The following is a 22,972-nucleotide window of genomic DNA, read 5'->3' on the forward strand; positions in this document are numbered from 1 at the left end:
TATTATAAAAAAATAAGCATCATGAAACTTAAGAAAAAGCAACTGTCTCCAAGGGTGCAATTCACACCAATGCAAAAGTATCACATCAGTCCCAATTACTTATGCCAATGTGCTGCTGGAGGAAGTAGCTGATAGGGGTGTCTAACTACATGGCTCTGAAAGAGGTAAAATTATTTCTGTGGCTATTATTAATAATGCACAAACCAAAGTCAAAAGAAAAGAAAGCTCCTAAATGGATCTTTAGTTTTAAAATATATCTAGTGTTCTGATTGTGAAAGATAAACGTAATTACTGGTGCAATCCTGCCTCTCTCAAGGTCAACCCCAAAACTCCACAACAGTCCAAATATACCAATGTTTCCCCACAGCTATAGAAAATGCTAGGGCAATGACTATAGAATTATCCAAAATGCTTTATATATATTGCTTCCTTGAAATAGTTCAGTAATGCTTTTCGCATTCCATTTCAAAGAACCAACTAGCAATTATCATGAGAACCTGTAATTGAACTGTGCCATCAGATAACATATTGGTTATCCTGCAGTCTGAAGCAAGACTTCTTTACATTTTGTAATAAAGGAGCTTCATGTGTTTTTGTAAAATGATTCACTGAAGAGCAAACATTGATTTTCTTAAGACTTCTTGCTAGAAAAAGGGAAAGATGATATTCTGAAATAGGGAAACAAGTGATCAATACTTCTAAATGTAATAATTTCATCTGAACCTTCACACCTGTCAATCAGACATAGACCATTAATCCCAATTCTACTTCCTGAAGATGATTTTGTAAAGTCAAAACACACAATCATAAAACTTGGCAAGAGTAGTTTCGAATTCAACACTGAATTTTCCACGGAGTTTGGAGTCATAGCTAAGAATTTTCACCATGAGAAACTACAGAAACAAAGGGTTCAGAGCATTTTTATGGGGGGCAAAAAAAGACTGAACAGTCCCAACCTACTGAATAATTCTAGTTTGGACACACAGATTTCCTACATACTTGTACTTACCAGGCAGCTGCTGAAGCCCACCATCCTAGATGCAAAATATCTGTTATCGTAGGCTGGGAAAAAAACAACAGAGATTATGTTAGTTGTAAAAACACCTGCATACTTTTAAGGGAATGTCAGTCACTGCACAAGGGGCTACTGACCACATATGCAGAACGAAGGCCAGCTCCTTGCTTTGGTTCTTCTTCAGGATCGCAGACCGATTGATAGTCATACGACTTGTTAAAGGCATACAGGGACATGTTAATCAGGTTTCGCATGAGGCCAGGATCAATTTCACCAAAGAATCTTCCAATCTGATGAGGGAGAATATACGGAGATAAGTTCAAGTATTTCCAAGTATTTTTCTCATGAAAAAGAGAACGGTTCTGACTTTCCCCCACACACTATTTTTTACTCTACAGAACTTATCTGTCTTGCTGTTTATGTATTTATTTCTTTGTTTGACTATTTCCCTCCCAAAAGCTTGTTTGAGGAACTCGTTAGACAGTAAATGCACTATCAATAAGACCGCTCTGCTTGGGGAAGAACAAGAGGAATATGAGAAAGGAGATGTGCGGATGCCATACTACTTGCCCTCACCATCATAGGTCCATCAGCAGCCTACCAGCCTAAGGGCAGAGCACAAAGAACGCAACTTGGTAGAGGTCTGGCACCCTGAACCATAAATAAGTCTGTGAAAAAGACTAACAAAATAACGGGAATTTCTGATATGGCAAAATTTTTGCAATTCAGAAATGTTTTTCAATTTCTGATCTGTTCTTTCAAACTGTGATGGGCACGATATATATAAATAAAAGAAAGATTATACACTTAGGGTGAGCTGAGAGTGAAATGTTATTTTTTTCTCATAAAACTTCTCTCTATTGTGTTTCATGTACTATACTTAAAAATATACATACCTGTTGTGTATATTCATCTCGATTTGACATCAAAAGAAATCCACCATCATCAAGGATAACACAGTCCACATGCTATTGTAAGAAAGTAAAATATGTTTTGCAGGAAGGATTTGTCAAGAGAACACTTGGTAAGAAACTATTTTTTATTCAACACTTCAGAAGTATCTTCAAATCTATGTGGCTCAGGCTAAATCACAACCCCATAGCCAAGGGCCAATATTAAGCTATAATAAGTAGCATTATCAGTATTATAAAAGTTTTTACAGATCAAAGGCTTATTTGTGGCTTAATTTCATAAAAGTTGTTTTGTAAATTCTTATTTGCTCAATACTTTGTTAGCTCTAAGAGTGCTATATCCTTATTAAATCTGATTATAATTCAATCTCAACTCATAATAAGAGACTACAACTTCTCCTGTGCTTCAGCCATGCTTAAAGTCCTTTTCCATTTGCAGCTTTTAATGGTAAAAGTCGTAAGGGCAGACTCTCAGCTTGCTAGTCAGGCTTATTTTCACTTGCCAAGGACTGTTGTGGGTTTCTTCCAGGTGTCAGGTGCAGGACTGGGAAGCCCACTGGTTCCCTATGCTTTGCACTTTGTAAAAGAGCCTTGCAGTCAGCGACTGGAGAGATAGCAGGGAGGCCGAATAGATAACCTCCCAGAGCACCCTTTTTGCTCTAGCTCCTGCATTTAATGATCCTCACATTCCACAAAAGAGCTCACAGAAGACCGGAGCAGAGAAAGCTTTTAAGCACATGGCAGTATCTGATACTGTGATAGCCCCCGAAGCTGTGCTCTCCTGCGTGCTAGCAGAGCTAGGAGATCCCCACATCCTGAATGGGCTGGGAGTAGAGGAAAGGAGGATGACTAATGACTGTTGAAGGGCACATCAGGTACTCTGGTGCTTTTCAGTTTGCATTTACTCTTCCCTAAGATACTCTTCTAGATTTTTTTTTTTCTCTTTTTTTTTTTTTTTTTTTAAATTATTATTCCCTTTCCTCAGGATTTGCCTCTTGCTTAGAAAGTTACCATTATCTTTTTCACACATTTTTCTTACATCATTCTCTATTGCTCTTACTCTATTGTGGTTTTTCCTTCCCTCTTCTTCTCATAACCTCATTGCAATCATTCTTGAACAACCAGTTCACCTGACTTTTATACCCTCTTTCACCCCCTCCCCTCCTAATCTTCATCTCTTTCTCAAGACATAAATGACTAAGTCCTGTTTTCTGTAAAATTAACCCTCAAATAATGATGATAGAATACATGTCTTAGATAACTCTAGAGAGAATGTGTGAATTTTCAAAATCTGCCCGATATTCACAAACTGAACATATTCTTACCATACTGTTTCGCTCACAGCCACAGATTTCACTGTTGCACTAAAAAACAGAAGTACAGTAATCTTCACCAAAAATATTTCAAAAGAAACTGTATTTCACAGTGATATTAACCAATCAAGACAAGAAAAAGTGATTTGATTTTCAATATCTGTATATTAATCAAAATTAATTTTGAGTGTGTGTTGTTTATCACAAATATCTCTGTGAACAACCTGTATTCAGTAATTATCAACAGCACAACCTCTACTGTTTTCACGAAGTCTCTGGTACGTCTCCCTTTTTAAGAATGCTCAATATTTTAGAGATAAACAGTTTGGGGGACTTGTCAGGATGTCAGTGTTGGGATATAAAGTAAAAGAGAAAGAACATGTACATTTCCACGTGTTTGGGATATGGAAAGAAAATCCAGAAAACATGCTGCCAAGCATCTTTTGTGACCATGAAAAGCTTCACCAGTCTCAAAGCATGGGAATCCCATGTGATAAAGGAAGCCCACCATCTCCAGTTAGCTTTTATGGCTTTGATTACTAACATGTTTTTCTCTTTTTCTTGCAATATGTGTATACATCCACACATAACTGTCTCCTTGCATTATGTCCTGAAGAAAACAACTATCAGATAATGCTGCAGTCATTCATCTCAAATTAATTCCGAGATACTCCACTTTCTTTCTCGTTTTCAGTTATGTATGTTCTGACATTTAGGCAATGCATTTGCCTACCCATTGAACTACAGCTCTAACTAAAACCTACAATGGCCGATGTTATTGATTCCCTTAATATACAACCAACCAAGCAACATTGCCCCATCCAGTTGTTCTATAATTGTCTTCATTTTGTGCCTCTCCTTTCCCAATGTACTATTAATTCCTTAGTTTTTCCTTCCATTTAGCCTTTCCTCCTTCTCACTTACACCTAAGCATTAGATGTAAGGAATGAAAGGGTTAAGCACCTATTTCATTAAGTTCTGCTAAAATGCTGTGATGTTGGTTGCAATATAAATCCTTACTGTTCACTGTTTACCCGTCCTTCATATTAAATAAAACTAGATTCACTAATTCTTTTGCAGATTTTATTCACTGATACAGCATAATCTTAGTAGGGAGCCTACTGGCTGGAATATGTAATTTTTCTTTGTCTTTATCCATGTTCTATAATTATGAAAGCAAGACACGTACAAAATACAGCCTATTTCAACATAGATTTATTTTGTGCGTTTGGATGATTTAAATACCACAACTACTTGGCAACTACACATCAGTGTGACTCTGGCACAAAGAGCTATTAGACCTATTTGCATCTGAAGCTTTGAGAAATGCAAATAAAGTTCAAAAAAGACTTGGTCAATTGCTTACCAGGCTCTTGATTGTGGTTTTTGTGAAATTTTCCATCCAGCTGGTTGCGTCAATTTTTATTCCAACAACTAACAAGAAATACATGAAAGTCTTTTTTAGTAAAATGAAAAAAAAAAAAAAAGGTAACTGTAGAATCCTAAAAAAAGAAGGGAAAAATTATAATAACATGTGAATTATTAAACTGGAAAAGTACAAAATATGAGTTTTGCTCAGTTGTCTGACCACCAACATCCTTCATGAGACTAATAAATTAAGCACTCTTACTCAAACACAACCAGATCTTTGGCTTGACTTCCACTAGCAAGATTAAAACAGTCTCAGAGAAAAGAATGTTATATAAAGTGAAGTTCCTTTGAAATCTCAATTAAATTTCTAATTCACTGTTGAGCAACAACCAAGTAACTAATGTATTTAGAGTTGCAGCACCACTCTATCTTACCTGCTGGTTTCAGAAGCTTCCCATTAATTGTTATTTCCACAGCCTTGCTTACCATAATACCTGTTTCATAGCTATTGGCACCACTTTCTGAGAGTATAGATGGGGGAAAAAAAAAAAAACAAAACCAATGTTAGCATGATATAAAAGCCTCTTCCTCTGAAACTGAAATTAATGATTATTCAAATACCCAGAATGATTAAAAAAATCCTTATTCAAAAGCACTGGCCCAGCTGTACAATGCATTTATCACCTGTAATAGCTCAGATCACCATCTGGATGACTAAGGAATACTTTTGTTTACTTTTCTTCATTCACTTTTTGTACACAGTTTCACTGCTTCATAAAGTTACTGTAGCCTTTTTTTTTCTGCAAACAGAGCCATGAATAGCTTTACACATGTGAGCAGCTCTGTTAAAATCAGGATCAGAGCCAAAGATTTTATCCTGCTGTCGTCTGTGTATTTTTCAATGCAGGGTATACTGACACCACTCACTAACCAACAATTACTTCTCTGACGGACTTCAGCCTGTTTTCAACAGTGCTTAGTAAGAAAAAGCAAGTTAAAAGTACACTCCCTGGAGCTCTTTGAGGAACAACAAAGGCTTCAGGGAATTTAGTTAATTACCTTGTTAATATTTTATAGAGAAAAGATGCAATAAATAAGTATGAAATAACAGCAGTAAAAGATCCCATATGTTTAAGAGAGGAGTATGCCATTTGCGGTAGCATCTGCTTTTAGCTTGGCAAGGTTAACGCTGCTCACAGCAGTAACAAGCACTTACTATTGTGCATGTATAGGTTTTAAATATCACAGTATTTCAGACAAACTGGTTTTGGTGAATAACAGCAATTTGAAATAGAATTTGAAAGCAAAGTTTAAATTAATCAGCGGTGCAGTGGACAGAGTTGTGGACTCTGGATCCTTATACCTGCTCCCCCTACTTAGATTTGGTGCTGAGAAAGTATACAGAACTCAGCGCAAATAGGCTTTTTTAGATAGTGTTATTGTCCCTGAGTGCAATTTTCTTTCACTTCCTTTTAAAATAATTCTGCGAAAGCAGCTCTGTAAAACAGTGTTTCAGTACAAGAAATGAACACCAGTACTCTGCCTGTTTTCAGCTTTGTTAATTCTCAGCATACAGGGCCACCAGAGTCAATGACAAATTATGATGTCCCTTGTTTAGTGCCCTCAGAGCTACCTTTTCCTTAATAATAGGTAATGTCCCAAGATTTTTTTCATTATGAAGTGTCCCACTTGCATCCCTTGTCAGTGACCTCAACTGCTATGGGAAACTTCCACAAGCACACTTATATTGAACCAGCTAGCTCTGATATTTCAAAACAGTGATGACTTACTGTTGTAGTATGGAGCTGTGAAAATATAGTTGTCATTATCTAAACTCCGTTTATAGAAGCTGACTTCATATGTTTCAGCATTTTCCAACCAATCTTCTCCTGCCCTAATCACAAAAAAAATAGTAATCAAAAAGAGACAGTTAGAGTCTCATTAAAGCCGTGCTGCAGGTTTTGGGTTTTTTTTAATGTTTCACAGTTGGAAATAATGTGAGATTCATTCATACAGTGCTCAGACTTTGCCAGCTTTCACTGGTTAACTGCCAGGTGTAATTATTAAAAAAAAATTGAAAAAAAATAGTATTCTTGGAACAACACAGATCTTGTCTCATCATTTTTAAATATACTGAGACAAATATAACTGCAACACTACTTACAACAAAACATAAACAAACCTTTATAGCATATGCCATCTCTTGAGAAATCATCCCAAAAGATTTTATATCATTAATAACACCAAAACAGAAAAGAAACTAATTTTGGGAGTAAAATTCATTGCTATTTTCCCATTTTGGGGAAACACAGAATAAACTAAGAAAATGGATAAATTTGCCATTTACCAGTATATCTGTACTGGTGCCCTCACTATTCCCAGTCACTGATGGGGGTGTCTAGTTTATTATATGACCACTTTCATATTCCCTTTTTGCCCTCTGGTAGTGATAAGTTTGTCTCTCTTGAAGTCCCTGGACCATTTGGTCTGCTCTTACTAGTCTAAAAAAAAATTGCCTACTGCTTTACAGTATTTGCAGCCTGCCAGTCTGCCAAACAAATGAGTGCTTAGGAGTAATTAGGGATTAGCACGGCCCCACTACTACTGCAAGGGCACTGCTTTTACTGCTACTCTACACTGATTAAAAACTTTGTTTACAAGGACCTGCTATGGAAATAATGCTACAGATCAGTTTCAAGCAGTGACACAGGTAAAATCAAAGAAAAACAAGACATTCCATTCATTTCATAGTTATCAGTACAGATTAGACTGTAGGTGAAGTTGTTTTTCGTTCAATAAATCCATTATTTAACATTCTACCTTTCAGGTTTCAAAATTATCATATTATACTATTTTATAATAATTTTTACCTTTTTGGGAACACTCTGGTAATTCCACCATCCGTAACAACAAATTGTGCAACAACTCCATCACTGTAAACAAAAATAAGATTTAAAATGAAAACTGACTGAAATTCTCACAAGTTCCTATGTCAAGGGTTGCCATTTAAGTGCTTAACTGCAAATTAAATATCTATCCTGTGTAAACATTAACATATCTGTATATACACACACGTATATTATTTTATTATCAAACTTTGAAAATGACAGTCAATAAAAACAATACTTACAGAGACAGTTTACTCCAATAATTTTGGGCAAGTTCATTTGTAAATCCTGCATCCAGCAAAACTCTAATGACCATATCAGTATTACCTATCAAAAAGAGTTAAGACAGTCATCTGAAACCATATGACATGGAGTTTCATTAAATGGCAAAAATGAAATTCTGAGTTGCCAAGATGTTACGGTCACAAAAATTGGGCTATTTCTATTAGACATACTGTCTAACTTCAAATAATGTCAAGTACTTACTGTTAAATAAACTTCTCTGGAACTGTTGACTTGACTTAAGCTTTTTCTTCATTGTATCCTAAAAAACCTGTCTTTGTGTCATAGGAATAAACAAGGCGATAAGGGTACAGGCCCCAGCTTTGCAAAGGCCCTATGTTAAATTTGGAAATTAACCTTAAATTAACCTTAAATTAATTTTAAAGCAGGTTTTCATTCAAACACTTTTTATCTCAGGTGGTGCAATCAAACAAGACTTAATTCTTAGTTATACTTACTCTTACATGCTACAAAAATGGAGATAATTCAACTACAATATACATATATTTAAAACAGTTAAGTCCCAGCCTCTCAAAAAAAACCTATTTGCCATCTGAAAATGGGCACAGGGAAATAAACTAATTTTGAATTAGTAGCTTAGATGGATATGTCATTTTTAAATATTTTTGAAAAGATGGTTTGAAGTCAGTGCTTCTCAAGCATCTTTTTCAGTACCACTTTCCAAGAGAAAGTTCTAAGAATGATCAACAGAAGTAAGCACACACTTTAATACAGATTTTACCACTATGGAAAATAAAACAAGGTTAAATTGGAACTGAATAATGTAAAGGGAAAATCTGGCTCTTGGTCTTCATTGTCACACAGTAAATCAGTGTTAGAACTATGACTGGAACGTACAGCTCTGAATTCTGCCAAACCCCAGCCACTCAGCCTTGCTGAGGAGACTGAAAACTCCTTCTGGGGAAAAATAAAAATAACAACCCCCAACTTTTCTTCAGTTTTGCTCCATAGAGAGCCATGACATGCTCTGTGTTTCACCCTAAGTCTCAGATTCCAGAAAACTCATATTGACCTTTTTAAAAAAAATGCCCTACTTCAACCTGTTTTCACAGAACCGATCAACAGGGACGTGTATTTGGGTATCGAAAGGCTTCGCAAGCTTTAGCAAAAAGGCTTTTTCCTAAAATCCACTGAAGCCTGAATGTGGGCGCATGCTATGCACAGAGCCGGCAGCTCTGAGTCACCAGCAGGAAGCACTGTCGCATATAATCTTAACACATTAATTTAATTCTCATTAGATATATTTACATGGCTTAGCTAGATAAACCTGTTAAACTGCATCGATGGCCACAGACTCACCTTCCCTATTTGCATGCACACAGTCATGGTATAGTATCTAACATAAGTTAGGGTACTGTTTTAAAAATATTTCTTTAGCTGGGAGTAATGACAAAAGCTCACAGGATGAAATCTGGATGGTCTTGCTGCATCCACATTTTCTTAGAAATTAAACTGATATTCTGTCTGAATATCAAAATACGTCTCTCAGAGTGATATTTATCTCTGCTAATATAGACTCCTAATATTTTACTGGATGCATTTTTTTTGTTTAGGACCCCCTTGTACTGCATGCACCTCCACAAAGTGCGACTTACTTACATAAAGCAGATGCTGAAAACAAGTAGTGAATTGTTCTTACTGTCCCCTTAGGAACAACAGAAGTAGTTGGCTAACTTCTTGGCTAACTTCTAACAGGTTAAAGTTGGATGGGGCAAGTCAAAATATAACAGGCATTAAACTTCTAGTATATAGGTTATTTCAATTTGGGGATTTTACTAGTTATTCCTTTTGAAAAACATTTTTAGCTGAGATAATTTCCATAGCCATTGTCTCCTTCAGTCAACACTGTTTACTTATTCAGGAGACTATTTTTAAAATAACTTAATTATCAGAAAAAAGAAGGAAAAAAGTGAATTTTGTTGTGGATTCCAAAATGAAATATAGCAATAATTTGATAACACTTTTGGCATAATTACTTACTAAGCTCTAGTGTATACTAGAATATCATTAAATGTGTCCTCAATATTCATTTATATAACTAGTGAATATTAAACTGGAATTTTCATTTATTAACTGGTTTAATCATTTGAGGTAAATGCTTTCATTTCCAAGATTGAGTCAAGGCACCAAAGAAAAATTTCACTCAGTCAGCAATGCGTCAATGAATAAGATTACTCTTTTAAAAACAACAACAAACATCCACACAAGCACAGAAAAATAGCCTTTTGTGAGAAGATCTCATATCTAAGTGCACATTCCTTCAGTTACATGGTCTAGCAGAGAGATTCTTATCAAATTGATCAGTGATCCCTTACAGCAAGATGTTAAAAAGACTCGGGGAATGCAAGACAAAAAAAAAAAAAAAGGGTTATTCCAACTGTTTATAAATTATTAATGATGCTAAACAGACTTGTAAGCATAAACAAACAAATCCCAACATTGAATTTTTCATGAGAACAAGACTTTAATGCATTACTGATGGTTCGTTCAAAAGCGTAACTCCTCATTTATTCTAAATAGAGTTTAAGGCCCATTTTCAAAATGTGAATATCTCCCCAAAGCCCAGTGCTCACCACTGCAGCAGTTACATGAATCTGTGGTCTTAAACAACTCAAGCCCAAGCGAGATCTCTTTAACCATTTGTGAACCAGCAATAGAACTTCCTTATCTTTTATTCTGGTTATTTTGGTTCTCAGCTCCTTTTCTATACTTATTTTGGTTATATAAGCTGATAAGAAAGCAGAGTGAAGATTTCATTACAAGATTTTAAAGTCTATTTGGGACTTACTTTGGCTGATATGCTCAAGAGAAAAAAGTATAAATTCAAAATATTTGGAGTGTATTAAAATGAACTGGTAGTTATTTGCTGCTAGAACATAATGCTGAGAGGAAGTGTGGAAAACACTTGATGCATAATGCCCTGCAAACTTCGTCAAATAAACCCAGATAACTGCAAACTAATTTTACAATCTCTACCTTGGGGAGAAAACCCCAACACTAGATGTATTTCTACTAAAAAAAAATCACTGAAGATAAAAACCAAAACCACATGATTTGGGCATATAAAGCTGTCATTCTGACTAATTTGCATTTATGAATAAGTATTTTCCTAAGGAAACATTTCAGTGAATTGAGAAGAATACTTACATGATGGACTGCTTGGAGTATTTCTGTCAATAAATTCATTGAAATTTAATAGAAATTCAGTGTTGTTTTCTGATTTTTTTACATCGTTACAGTACTCTCTGAAAAACAACAAAACATCAGTCTTCTCATTTGTTTTCTTTGCTACTAAAGCAGACAAATATGGCTCAGCAATTTTAAAGTCCAAGCAGGATTGTGCAACTACAATGAGGTGGCTGGCACCACTACATCAATTGACTACCATGGTCAATATTGAATGTTGACCATATTGAATATCTCAGGCATCTACAGGAAATAAACTGTTCAAGTGCCTGTGTAAATCTGGATTATAACAAGACTCCATGTATGAGATAGATAGGGCATAGATTCCCAGAAAAAGCACTCAGGACTAGTGTAGGCCATGAAATTAGGTGATCATAGAGTCTGTAAACTAAACAAGAAAATGCCCAGTGAACTTAACACTGCTCCTGGGTTAAACTGTACTGGAAAGTACCTGGACTGCTCTTTAAAACATAGTCACTTCATGCTCAACTAAGGCCAGATTTATGGGATAAAGTCCTATCCTCTGAGAAGTCTTAAAGGCAATTTTAATAGGGTACACAGCACATAAGCATATAAACACTCTTTGTTTTGACATATGCAAAACAGATAAACGGTAAAGTACTGTCCTTTACATAATGTAATAAAATAAAGCAATATATCATTGGGCAATTCACTGAATAGAAGCAAGCACAATAAAAGTCACTGGGCATTTTGAAGGCAAATATTAGATGGTGAGTGGCATTAAACAACTTTAATTAAAATGTAAAGAGTATTCAGCAGTAAAGCAGGGAGCTCTCTTTTTAAATGAGCATTTTATATTAAATTAATTTTAGGAACAAAAGAAGCCTGTTCAAGTATTTCATATGAATAAGCTATCCTATTACCCTTTACCTACTTTACCATGATCCTGAAAGACTACAGGCAGAATTTGCCTTACTATACAAACATTCACATTTAAACAGAGCTCCATATCACACAGGCTTTGTTCATGTAGATCAGCCTAACAACTAGGGACTTGCTGGAAACTGCTAATTGGTACAATTGATTATCAGTAACTTCAGTCCTTCAGAAAAATTAAACAATTAAGCTGAGAATACATTTGAAGGTAGAAGACTATGTTTTACATACGTATCAATCCATTCATTGAAACCAATCTATTCACTGAAATTTAAAAGGATACAGAAATGCATAAGATAAATAAGAACTGCAACAATTCCTAACTGATCTTGATGGTACAGCATTTCCTTTATTTATCATAACTACCTTTCAAAGGAACTTAATTTTTAAGAACTATTTGTCATACCATGTTTCCCTTGCAGACATACATTTACAAGGGCAACAAGGGCTACACAATTTCACAAGAAAAAAACAGGGAAAAAATGAACTTATTTGACCAATTTTCAATGACTCAATCATTTTTTGTTCAATGAATCAAAAATTAATTCTTCCTTAAGTGATAGAGAGCTTTGAAATACTTTATCTTGGAGTTGGAAAACATCTCAAGATATGTATTAGAGTACCTATTTTACAAATGAGAAGCTAAGGTACAACGTTGTGAAAATCATAAAAGTCATGGCCACAAGAAATGAACAGATGTTTATAAGATTTCCATTAAAAACATCAATAAATGATGACGTCAGATTTTACACCCCTCTGATTAATATAAAAGGCATCAGAGTCTGAAGATGTTATTTATACTCTAGCAAAAAAAGGGATTGATCTTGTAAAACATGAATTTAATAACTATTCTTTTACTTAATATTTTTTACCAAAATGAACTTTATTGGTCAAGTCTGTATTTCATAAAAGTCATTAATCTGATCAAATGCCTATTTACTGCTGAAATAATACTTTTTACTGTGAAATGAACCAACCTTGGTGCTATAAACGTATAGCCAGCTTCATCAAAATGATCAAGCTTCAGTGTTTCTGAATCTACAAAGATGAACAGCAAACATCAAGTAAGTAAACTGAGCTTTTGGCCATCATTTTTCTTCTCAAAATATTTGACTAGCTTTTACATGCATCCATGAATTGAGAAAGAAATGTTTATGTCGAGACACTGTCCCACTAATATACTGTATACTTGCCAGTATTTCACAGTATAGGAAGAAATTACTTGATTATTATTTACAACATACACCTCACAACAATAACATATCTAACAACTTAGAGAAGACGTTTCATTAGCATGACAACATGAAAACACATGAGGTGTTTTCATTAGAATTACAAACTGATACAAAGAAATATTTGGGATACCGTGTTGTTAGAACATGAAGGAAAATGCTTCTAGTATGTTCTGCAATAAAGTTTAAAAACTCATCCATATAAGCATCACTTTAAATGCTACTGAAAATAATGGCTTTAATAGCTGGTGTCACTGAACACTAATAGGACCAGACAAAGAAGGATTAGAGATTAGCAACATATTGAAACGTGCATGAAAACAGAAAAACACTTCACATCTCTTTTTTCCTTTCTATTGCTATGGTACCACATGATCATGGGAAAAATCCTGAGATGAGGAATACAGAGGAGAATATCCGGTAGGAACAGAAATATAAGTGAAAAATATCAACTGCAGTAAACAGAAGGAAATTGAGCAACAAGAATATACTTGCCCTTTTTGATTGCCACTATCCATCAGAAAGAGAAAGCAGGGAAACAGAAAAAAACAGGGTAAAGCAAAAGGGGTCACAAACCAATATTTTATTCAAACAGCCCCTTGAATAAAAATATTGTGCATAGATAGATCAAAGGTTCAATTTACATACAGCTGTAGTCTGGAAAAAAGACAAGCATCTTTGAAGACTGAAGAATATGTCCTTCTCAATTATTTCTCAAGTACCTTCTATATACTGTGGCTATTTCAAGGGTCTGCTTTGCAGGTTATATTGATATAAGTGCAGAACCAGATGATCTAATCCATCAAGAGAACCATATTCACTTACTAAAACTTTAATTTTAAACTACTCACTGTTTGATAAAGTTACAAAATAAATCACTGTTTTTTAAAAACTTGTCATATTCTACTTCATACACAGAAGATGATGGTAGAGGACAGTGATTTAGCGCTAATCAAGTTTTCTCTAAACTAACAGTATCTATGCCTGTCAGAGAGATTCATAGTGCTTTTCTGACTTTCTGTTAACTGCAGATTTGTTCAAGTTTATTGTAACACTTGGATAAAGTTAAAAGGATACGACGGGTTCTATTTTGTCTACCATCTAGATAACAGTTAAGCTACACCTAATAACCAAAAAGCTTTTGAATACTCACAAGTACCATTTCCAATTATCTCTCCAGAATCTGTAAATGGCTTGAAATTAGTCTAATCCAAAAATACATTACAAACATCCACTAAAACTATTTGTAAAGTGCAAAATAAAAACCTAGCTGCAAGCCAAACCAAACAGCGCTTTCATGTTAGTCTATTTCTACAGGCAGTAGAGGTAATTTGCTAAATATGTACTATAACTACTGTAAAAATTAAAAAAAAGCTTTACTATTGTCATCTATTTCATGATATCTAGCTAATAGAATGAAAAAAATTAGTATCCAGACCCTTAAAATGACAGCAACAGAGGATACACAAAGCAATGATTCAGTAGGCACAGAGCAAGGGGGAAGGGATCGTCAGTGGAACTGGGGTACCTGCACATATTCTATCTTCATAGAATATTTCTTGTACCTTGGATGTTACAATGGGTTAGAATCATTGCTGCAGATTTTGGGTACATCATGATAACATCAGTGAATTCCACAAAATTTATGAATTTTAAACATTGCTTTTTTAAGCGAATCTGAGACTTGGCAATACTAGACAAAACCAGGGAACCTTCATAGTACTTACAGCTGGCTTGAGTTATTGGTTCTTCTATTTTGGCTTTAATATAATAAAAGCTGTATGATGGTAACACCAATGCCAAACTGCAATAGAAATGAAACAAGTAAAGCAATTATGTTATTTGCATCAGTTTTCCAGTTTCAGCTTCTATGTGTTTTGAAAGCAATTAACAAGTTTGCAATTTGGATCATCATGAGACAAGATAGTCATACAGTGCCACACCAGCCTCACGCTTTGTAATAGAGACAAGAAGGTTCATGCCGGTCTTGAAGTTCCCTAAGTTTATTTTCATTCTTATTTATGCATCTGAGCATAAATGCACTTTTTAATGGATAAGCAAGGACTTTCCAAATAATTGCAAATAATAAAATACATGATTTCTCCTATCTTCCTCTAACACATTTAGCATCCCAATGCAACACATGTCGAAATGATCATTGACTGTAAAAACCAGCATGTAGTACTGCACTGATTTGCATGCATCATATAATGACAGACTCTCCTTTTACTAATAAAACATGTAATAAAACATGGTATTCATTAGGAAATGTATCTGGCAATACTTGAATTCGTATTATGTTCAAGATGCAAAATATTTTCTTGAATCATGCAGTCACCACTAAAAACCTTTGAACATAATTTTGTAGTAACATTTTAAGATTTGCAAAGCATTTGCAATGTACTTTCTTTTAGATTATATTTATTTTTGTTCAAAACCTATGGGGCTTCTTTTTTGCAACTAAATTCAATACACGTGTAGAAGAGTTCAGTTCTGAAAAGTTATGCAAAAGACACGAGGTACGAGTAATCATTAAAGAGGCAGCATCATCTCCCACATCACATCCTTAATATTTGCACTCGGATTTCATGACTGTAGAACTGCAATGGTTTCTAATGGATAGCTGCAGAATTAACATTAAAAAAGTTGTACAATTGAGCCATAAATGAGATGACCTTTAATGATACATTTGCCATTTAAACAGAATGTAAGTGAGATTGCTGAATATTTAGTGATAGCCTTCTACCAGTTCTCCTCTAGGGAAATCAGTAGCAGTTTACCTGTCATTAACAGTTACTGCTAGCAGAAATTTCTAATTAAAATCTATAATTTTATGTTTAATAGTTTTGCTGCAATGCGACTCCATGGATTTATTGCTGTATTTCATGCCAGGGAGCTCAGTAAGAATTAAGAAGTCATATAAATCAGATGTATTTCTTTACTGATTGCTAGATGGTATAGTTTGATAAAAAAAATTTCTTTTCTTACAGAGTATAAAGATAGAGGAAGTTCAACAGAAAAATGGGATGCTGAATAAAAGCTAAAATCCTACATTTGCATTCTCTTGTTAAAACTGATTGTTTGGTTTTACATATAAATTAATGTTTGCATTCTCCTTGGCTGTACACCTGTGCAGAACACAACAAAAAATGGGAATCAGCTTGGCTGAGGACTACTGTAATTCACCACAATAAAAATATTGTTTTGGTAAAAAATTTGACTCAATATTTGTACCATCTAGTTTTGAACTAGAGTAGTTTAACTTTTCTGGGACTTGGTAAACCTTAACTTGTTTTGGATAATGTCAAGTTTCTACATTCCTTCTAATGTTACGGAGCTGTGTGCTTAAATGGGTTTGAAACAATATACACGCCAACGTTGCCTTCAAGGGGGGATGTGCTTTTACCCATTGCTTCATTTGCTCCTGCTGCCATTCACCATATGATTTTTATATACAAAACAGTATCAGTGCTAATTAGTTAAAATTTGTCACAAATAGACAGGGATTTTGGAGACAATCAGTAGCATGGTTCCTGCCCCTAAGATCGGACATGAAGGTTAGCAAAGTCATGATATAAGCAATGACTGTGACTGAAAAAGATTTGCACGAAACATGATTTGCACGAAACATGTCACATTCTTTATTTAGACCAAAATATAGCATCTTCCTTTTTAATATGTATATTAAAACAAGAACATAGAGACAATGCAAAGAAAAGATGAAATAAGAGGAGGAATCTAAGAGAAAGTGTATAATTAAGAATCAAGGTATGGTGTGATACAGAAAGTAGAAGGAAAAGTAAGATTCTTAACATCAATCATAAAAACATTTTTTGCTGCATACTGAAATACCCTAGTGATAAATCTGAAGAGCTGGAGGAGAGACTGAGGTTCTGGTCCTTAGAAAGAGCAACAATTCTGAGCTGTAAAGGAGCAAATCCTACAGGCCGGGGCACAAGACGATCTGGTCCTGACTTAGCTAGTATAGAAAATGTAACGCTAAAATATTAACCAAAATAAACAAAATGGACATTTAACTACACAGAAGAAGTCAGAGAACAGAAATGAGTTACCTGTAATCAGTGCCATTCACAGCCGTCCATGTATATGTTCTGTTTCCTTTATCAATATATCTCTACAAAGAGATATTGGTGAAAAAATAAATTATTAAATCTGAAGCTTCAATAAGCGTGCCCTTTTCTTGAGAAATACAGTATAAAATCAAGTACAAATCTGTTGGAATTCTATTTTGCTAAAAGCATGAGTTGAGCTTCAACTCTTTTCCTTAAACATTTTACAAACATTATGCAAAAGAATCACCTATATCCTTTTTATTGAACATTAACGAAATGCAAATTTAACCAAAACCAGACAAACATGACCTATCATTTTCCCTTTTAAATTCATTAGCCAGGCCTATGTAAACCTTTTTCTATATAATTTAAATCTGATAAAAGATGTTATCTCCTTTATGGACCATTTTGCATTTAAACTATGAAAACAAAAAACCTAAACGATAAAGAGACTTTGTAGGTAACTCTTTAACAACAAAAACACTGAGTGCCTGCCCGTTCAGGTCACAATACCACTGGCTGATGCATTTAAACTTAAGTCATATCTACAGGCACAGGCAGGTAGTCCTCATTGTAGAGGCACCCCATACTAAACTTACATATGTTTCTAATCTCATTAGGAGGCTTTTGAATTTGTGAAAAATTTAACATGGAAGTAAATGTTTATTTTTAAATAACAATACATTAGGATAAGCTTTACCATTCATTTTCTTTTGGTATGAAAAATGACGTGATAGACACAGTCTCACAGTTCCCCATAGATTTCACCATTAATGCACCTGGCTGACATCATTTTACTCAATTTTCCACTTTGAAAACTACAAGTTTATGCCAGCTGCAATGTATTATTATTTTATAATCAGACATTTGTAAGTATGCCAGCAATGAAGTCTGTGCAGCTGTTGCACTGCAACATTACAAACATCGGTGAAAGGCACCACAGGTATACGTCTACGTTCTTTCTCTCCCTGTGCTAAAACAAAAGTGTGAAAATGAGTGTGGTTATGAAAAAGTGGTGTCTTTTTTGACATTTATGATTTGAAACCTTCCCATTACCTGGCTGCTGCTTTCAGCACAGCATGACAGTGTAAATAATTTAATAGTCATTTTGGAAAGACAAAGAAAAAAAGAAGAAAAGAAGAAAAAAACCCGAAGAAAACGGAAAAAAATACAAAAGAAAAAAAGATGCATGTATCAGCATCTAATGCCCTGATATATTTTATATTTAAGGTAAAAAGATGGCTGAGGAGATTCTTATCCAAGCCTATTTATATTTAATAATGTGCCTATACTATTACTTCAGCTCAAGAATGAGCAGACACTCGAACGTAGCGCTGGCAGCCCCTCCAGATCAGGCACAGTGCCATGGGTCGCACACCATGTACGCTGGCAAGAGAAAAGTAGTGCCCAAGGTGGGAGGGAAGGAAGAGAAGAACTGGGCTCATATCAAATCCTGTTGCCGCAAGCACTGTGAACATGCTTGAAAGCAAACTGGCTGAAATCTCCCTTCAAAGATAATCCATGAGACCACAAGTCCTCATATGTCTGCTCCCATTTACCTTTGTCTGCTTCATTACTGAACGGTCTGAGACCAGGTGGTCACTGCCAAAGAACCTACATGTTACTGCAGTTTTTGTGACCCTTGAGTTTTCACTACTGCCCGCCCTGGCTGCCCAAATGTAGCAATGCTTTTTTTCCTATGGCATCTTCTCTGTTAGTTGGAAAGCCCCTGAGGTCTTGGGAGACTCCAGTGCACCCCACCCACGCTTGCTATGAGTCTATGCTGTAGTATGAGGTCATCTCCCAAGACACTGCTGGGACCAGCTGCAATACAAAAGGAAAGCAATGCAAACTTAAACCAAAAAGCAAAACAAAAAGGACATCAATTTTAAGCCTCAAGACTGCAACTGTCAGTTCAGAGCAACTGACCACATCAGCCCTTTTTATAAGAAAATAGATGAAGCTATCAAGTCCTAAGTGATGCATGGCTCACACATAGCCCATGGTCTGAAGCAGCTTTATTCTGGCCCTAGCAGCCTGCAGCTGGGAGGGTGCAATGGCTTGAAGCAGCCATCATTGCCAGCCATCTCTGGCTGCTCCCTTCTTCTCTCAGAGAGGTCCAAGTAGAGGAAGAAATCTTGGGCCATGACGCAAGGAAAGGTGAGGGAAATTCATTTCATTGGGCACTTGAAGCACCTGGGATCAAAAGGCTTGGGATATTCTGGTCAAATAGAGATTGTGGTCTGGGCCGTGCATACCTGACACATTCTCATGCACTCAGGGACATCACATTCTCCCCCGACCCCTGCCTCGATGCTGTAGCTGACTCCAGCATTTGCAAGTGTAAAAGTTTCCTCTCCCTCCCTCTTTGGGCAAACAGTTGCAGGACCAATTGTTTCAGGTCTTTTTTACAACACAGCCTGAGAAATACATGCACAGCCTGAGATCTCTTCAGCAACTTTGCCATGAATGCAATTTCTTGTATAACCCCAACAGTGTTATTGTATTTTTGTAACCTTGTAATCCTCCCTTTTCTAACCACCTACACAGAGCCCTTTTCACCCATAGGCTTGGAAAGGCATTCCTTAAACAAAACAACAACGCAAGTCTGAAAATGTCCCAGTGAGTTCCTCCCTTCAGGAGCAGCTTATCTCCAACGCAGATGCCAGCAGGACTTCGGACTCTCCAACAGTGGGTCAGGAATGAGCCAGCCTCCCTTCAGACCAGCGCTGGTGGCTTCCTAGGCAGGACGGGCTCCTGACACAGCTGAGGTGGCAGAACTGACATCAGATGGGGCTTATCCTCCCTGTCCCAGGAAGGCCCTATTCATTCACCGTCCTCCAACAGTGGAACCATTCAAAAAAAGACACATTTTTTTCACACAGCAGGATTTCCCTGTAGATTCCATTCTATCTAGTCTAAATCTACCCTCTTTTAGTTTAAAACCATTAGACTAGATAGAAGGAGAAATTTTTTACAATGAGGGTGGTGAAAGACTGGAACAGGTTGCCCATAGAGGTGGCAGATGCCCCATCCCTGGAAACATTCAAGGTGAGGTTGGACGGGGCTCTGAGCAACCTGATCTAGTTGAAGATGTCCCTGCCCATTGCAGGGGGAGTTGGACTAGATGACCTTTAACAGTTCCTTCCAACCCCAACTATTCTATGATTCTATGATTCTATGTTCGGAAAGGTCTGCTGTGGAACCAAGTGACTGTGAACTTGACATTGTGAAATCACAGCATGGATGAATGATCAAGACATGTTTCAGAAAATGCAGCTCCATTTTAAGCCTCATCCAGCAAAGACAACCTGTGCATTGCCACCGATTTTCACCTACGAAGACTAGTAAGTTTCTACCAAGTTTAATCCAAAAATAGACTTGGACTATGAAATATTTTTTTCTGTATCAAAATGAGAATAAGTATATAGGAATCTCCCCACAATGCAGAATTGAGTCAGAGGACTGGTAATAGGAACTGCTCAGTACTGGGCATCACTTGGTGTAATCTGTCCAAAATTTAAAGCAGAGTTTAAAAGTTGCTACTATTTATTAGACATTGAATGGAATATAAGGAAGGAATGTGCTGTTTTTAACAGAATAAAAACTGCCTAAACTCTGAGACCTGATTTCCTATCAATTTAACTTGATTAGATTCTGTAGCATATGCCTTGTGAGAAGAAGGAACTTTTCACTGGAACATTCTGCCATTTAAGTACAAACAGCAGAGCCATTGGAGATAGCAAAGTTACAGGAGATCAACAGGAGAGGGCAGCTGATACTACACATGAAAAATTAACTGCACTCTCCCAAGCAATTCTGCTGAGTATTGTTATGGTGTGCTCATATATATAAGGGTTGTGTGGTGTCTGCTTGATGTTATATTTGCTTCATGTTCTTCTGCTAAGTCATTAAATTAGCTCTCTTCAATCTGGTTTACATTCAGAGTAAAACAGTTTCAAAAAGCTGTCATAGAACTGTAACTGTGGGGCATACTCTGGCCAGAACTGCTCCTTTGGCACACCAGTCATGATTTCTTCTCATTAAGGTCCCCAAGAAGTAGAGCATACATGTAAGGATCCATATAAAATTTGAGTATTTCCTCATATCTGTCTTATTAGAGAAACCAGTAGCAATCTTTATCAGGAATGAGCGTTTTGGACAAGAAAATAAAGAACTCAACAAGCTGTTCAGAAAGCACAAGTACATAATGTAACTGTAAGATGAACTTGCTTATCCCAAATAGTCTTCACTTATGGCATGTAAATGTTATATTTTTTTCTCACTACTTTCTTCCCATTCAACCACAATATAAACTACCAAACCCATCCCCACACATCTCTGCAAGCAAATTAAGTATTTTGGTTTGGGATTCATACACAGAAGTAGGCTGGGTCCATTTCCTGGTGAACAGAGTGTAAGACCTCATCAACAACTGCCTGATTAATGATGCACCAAAGCAACCAAGCAACAAAACAATTCTTCTTTTCATAAGTACATAATTTCTTTTACTATAAGCCAGTAAAACTAGCAAATCTAGAGGGAAAAATGATACAAACTGACATTACAAAATGAACATCTTTTCACCATTTCACAGTATTTTTCTGGTTTTGTTTGTTCCTGTAAATGTAATTGCCTGTGATCGTATCTTACCTCATCTTGGGACTTGACCAATGTTTCAAATGTTTTTTCTCCACTTTCTCCATCTATCATTTTTTTCCGAATCTATTGGCAAGAAAGGGGAAAAAAAAAAAAAAAGAACTAGGTGTTGCATGTAACATGAGTAATCTTTTCAGTGATTCAAAGTATTTCATACAAACACAGAAAATGGTAGTGCATATGAAAGTTGTTAAAAACAAAGAGTTAATTTTACAATTTTTAGATTTTTCTAATTAGAAGTTGCTTTATCCAAATATATACTCAATCAGTAGAGTTATGAAGCAACAATTCTGGTATACGTTGCATAGCAAGACCATCCCATAAAACCCCTTGATGCTGGGCACTAGAGAGAGTGTGCATTCTGTGTGGATGAGGAGGAGTTTTGTGTAGCATTTTTCATGCTTCCCAGAACATCTGTGTGATTCTGGTAGCAGCAGTGATTCACAAAACCATTTTTATACCAGTCCAAGAGTAATTCCTATCCAAAGCAGGAGTTTCAAAGAAACTTAAGGCAGAATTTACAGATACCAATAGTGTCATTATGAAAGAACAATCAAACAAAGTTAAAAAATATGTTAAAAAAATGTAAAATGTTTAAAAAGCCTCCATTTTATTTCACAAAACTAACAAACTGTTTTTAAAAATTCTGATTTCTGAATGTATTACAAAATTAGTAACTCAAAAATATATGGAGGATTTGATTTGTTCTCACCACTTAACTATTCCTCAATTCTCTCTCTTGCCACAGCAATAAGCTTGCATTAGTAAGAGACAGGGAAATACTTTTAAAATATTTCAGGTAATATATTACTATCCTATTAAAAAGTGTTCTGTACTGAAAAACGTACAAGCCCCCTCCCCAGGAATTGCTTGTTAATGAAGAAGTATTATATATTTATATATATTTAAATAGCAATTATGGTGTCTTTCAAAATGAGAATATAGTGCATTGCCCTTGCCTATGAATAATACTGGTTCTCAACTTGTTTCATTATAACTTCATCTGTCTATAAAGTCGTTATCTTGACAAATTTAAAATAGACATTTATAGTGAAATAGATTCCCATTCAAAATCTAGAACATTTATTGTTTTTCAATTATTATATAGTGAAATACAAGCAGCA

General features: G+C 35.7%; 1 protein-coding gene across 5 annotated transcripts in view; it reads right to left on the bottom strand.

Annotated features, from left to right (window-relative positions):
• The window catches only part of CACNA2D1 (calcium voltage-gated channel auxiliary subunit alpha2delta 1), a gene marked incomplete at both ends in the record, with an annotated part of 429,826 nt that overhangs the window by 16,412 nt on the left and 390,442 nt on the right, over positions 1-22,972 (bottom strand). For 3 of the 5 annotated variants that reach the window (XM_082308450.1, XM_082308448.1, XM_082308446.1), the window contains 14 exons: positions 1,010-1,062; positions 1,153-1,305; positions 1,912-1,983; positions 3,252-3,290; positions 4,606-4,673; positions 5,045-5,131; positions 6,401-6,504; positions 7,481-7,543; positions 7,741-7,825; positions 10,949-11,046; positions 12,862-12,922; positions 14,844-14,920; positions 17,190-17,251; positions 21,843-21,914. In XM_082308450.1, the coding sequence (XP_082164576.1) occupies positions 1,010-1,062; positions 1,153-1,305; positions 1,912-1,983; positions 3,252-3,290; positions 4,606-4,673; positions 5,045-5,131; positions 6,401-6,504; positions 7,481-7,543; positions 7,741-7,825; positions 10,949-11,046; positions 12,862-12,922; positions 14,844-14,920; positions 17,190-17,251; positions 21,843-21,914 (1,094 nt within the window). Of the gene's footprint in view, positions 1-1,009; positions 1,063-1,152; positions 1,306-1,911; positions 1,984-3,251; positions 3,291-4,605; positions 4,674-5,044; positions 5,132-6,400; positions 6,505-7,480; positions 7,544-7,740; positions 7,826-10,948; positions 11,047-12,861; positions 12,923-14,828; positions 14,921-17,189; positions 17,252-21,842; positions 21,915-22,972 lie in introns of all 5 variants that reach the window. The other 2 variants (XM_082308449.1, XM_082308447.1) reach the window with 1 other exon arrangement.

This window comes from Platalea leucorodia (genome assembly GCF_965183815.1).
Source record: "Platalea leucorodia genome assembly, chromosome: 4".
Lineage (NCBI taxonomy): Eukaryota > Metazoa > Chordata > Aves > Pelecaniformes > Threskiornithidae > Platalea > Platalea leucorodia.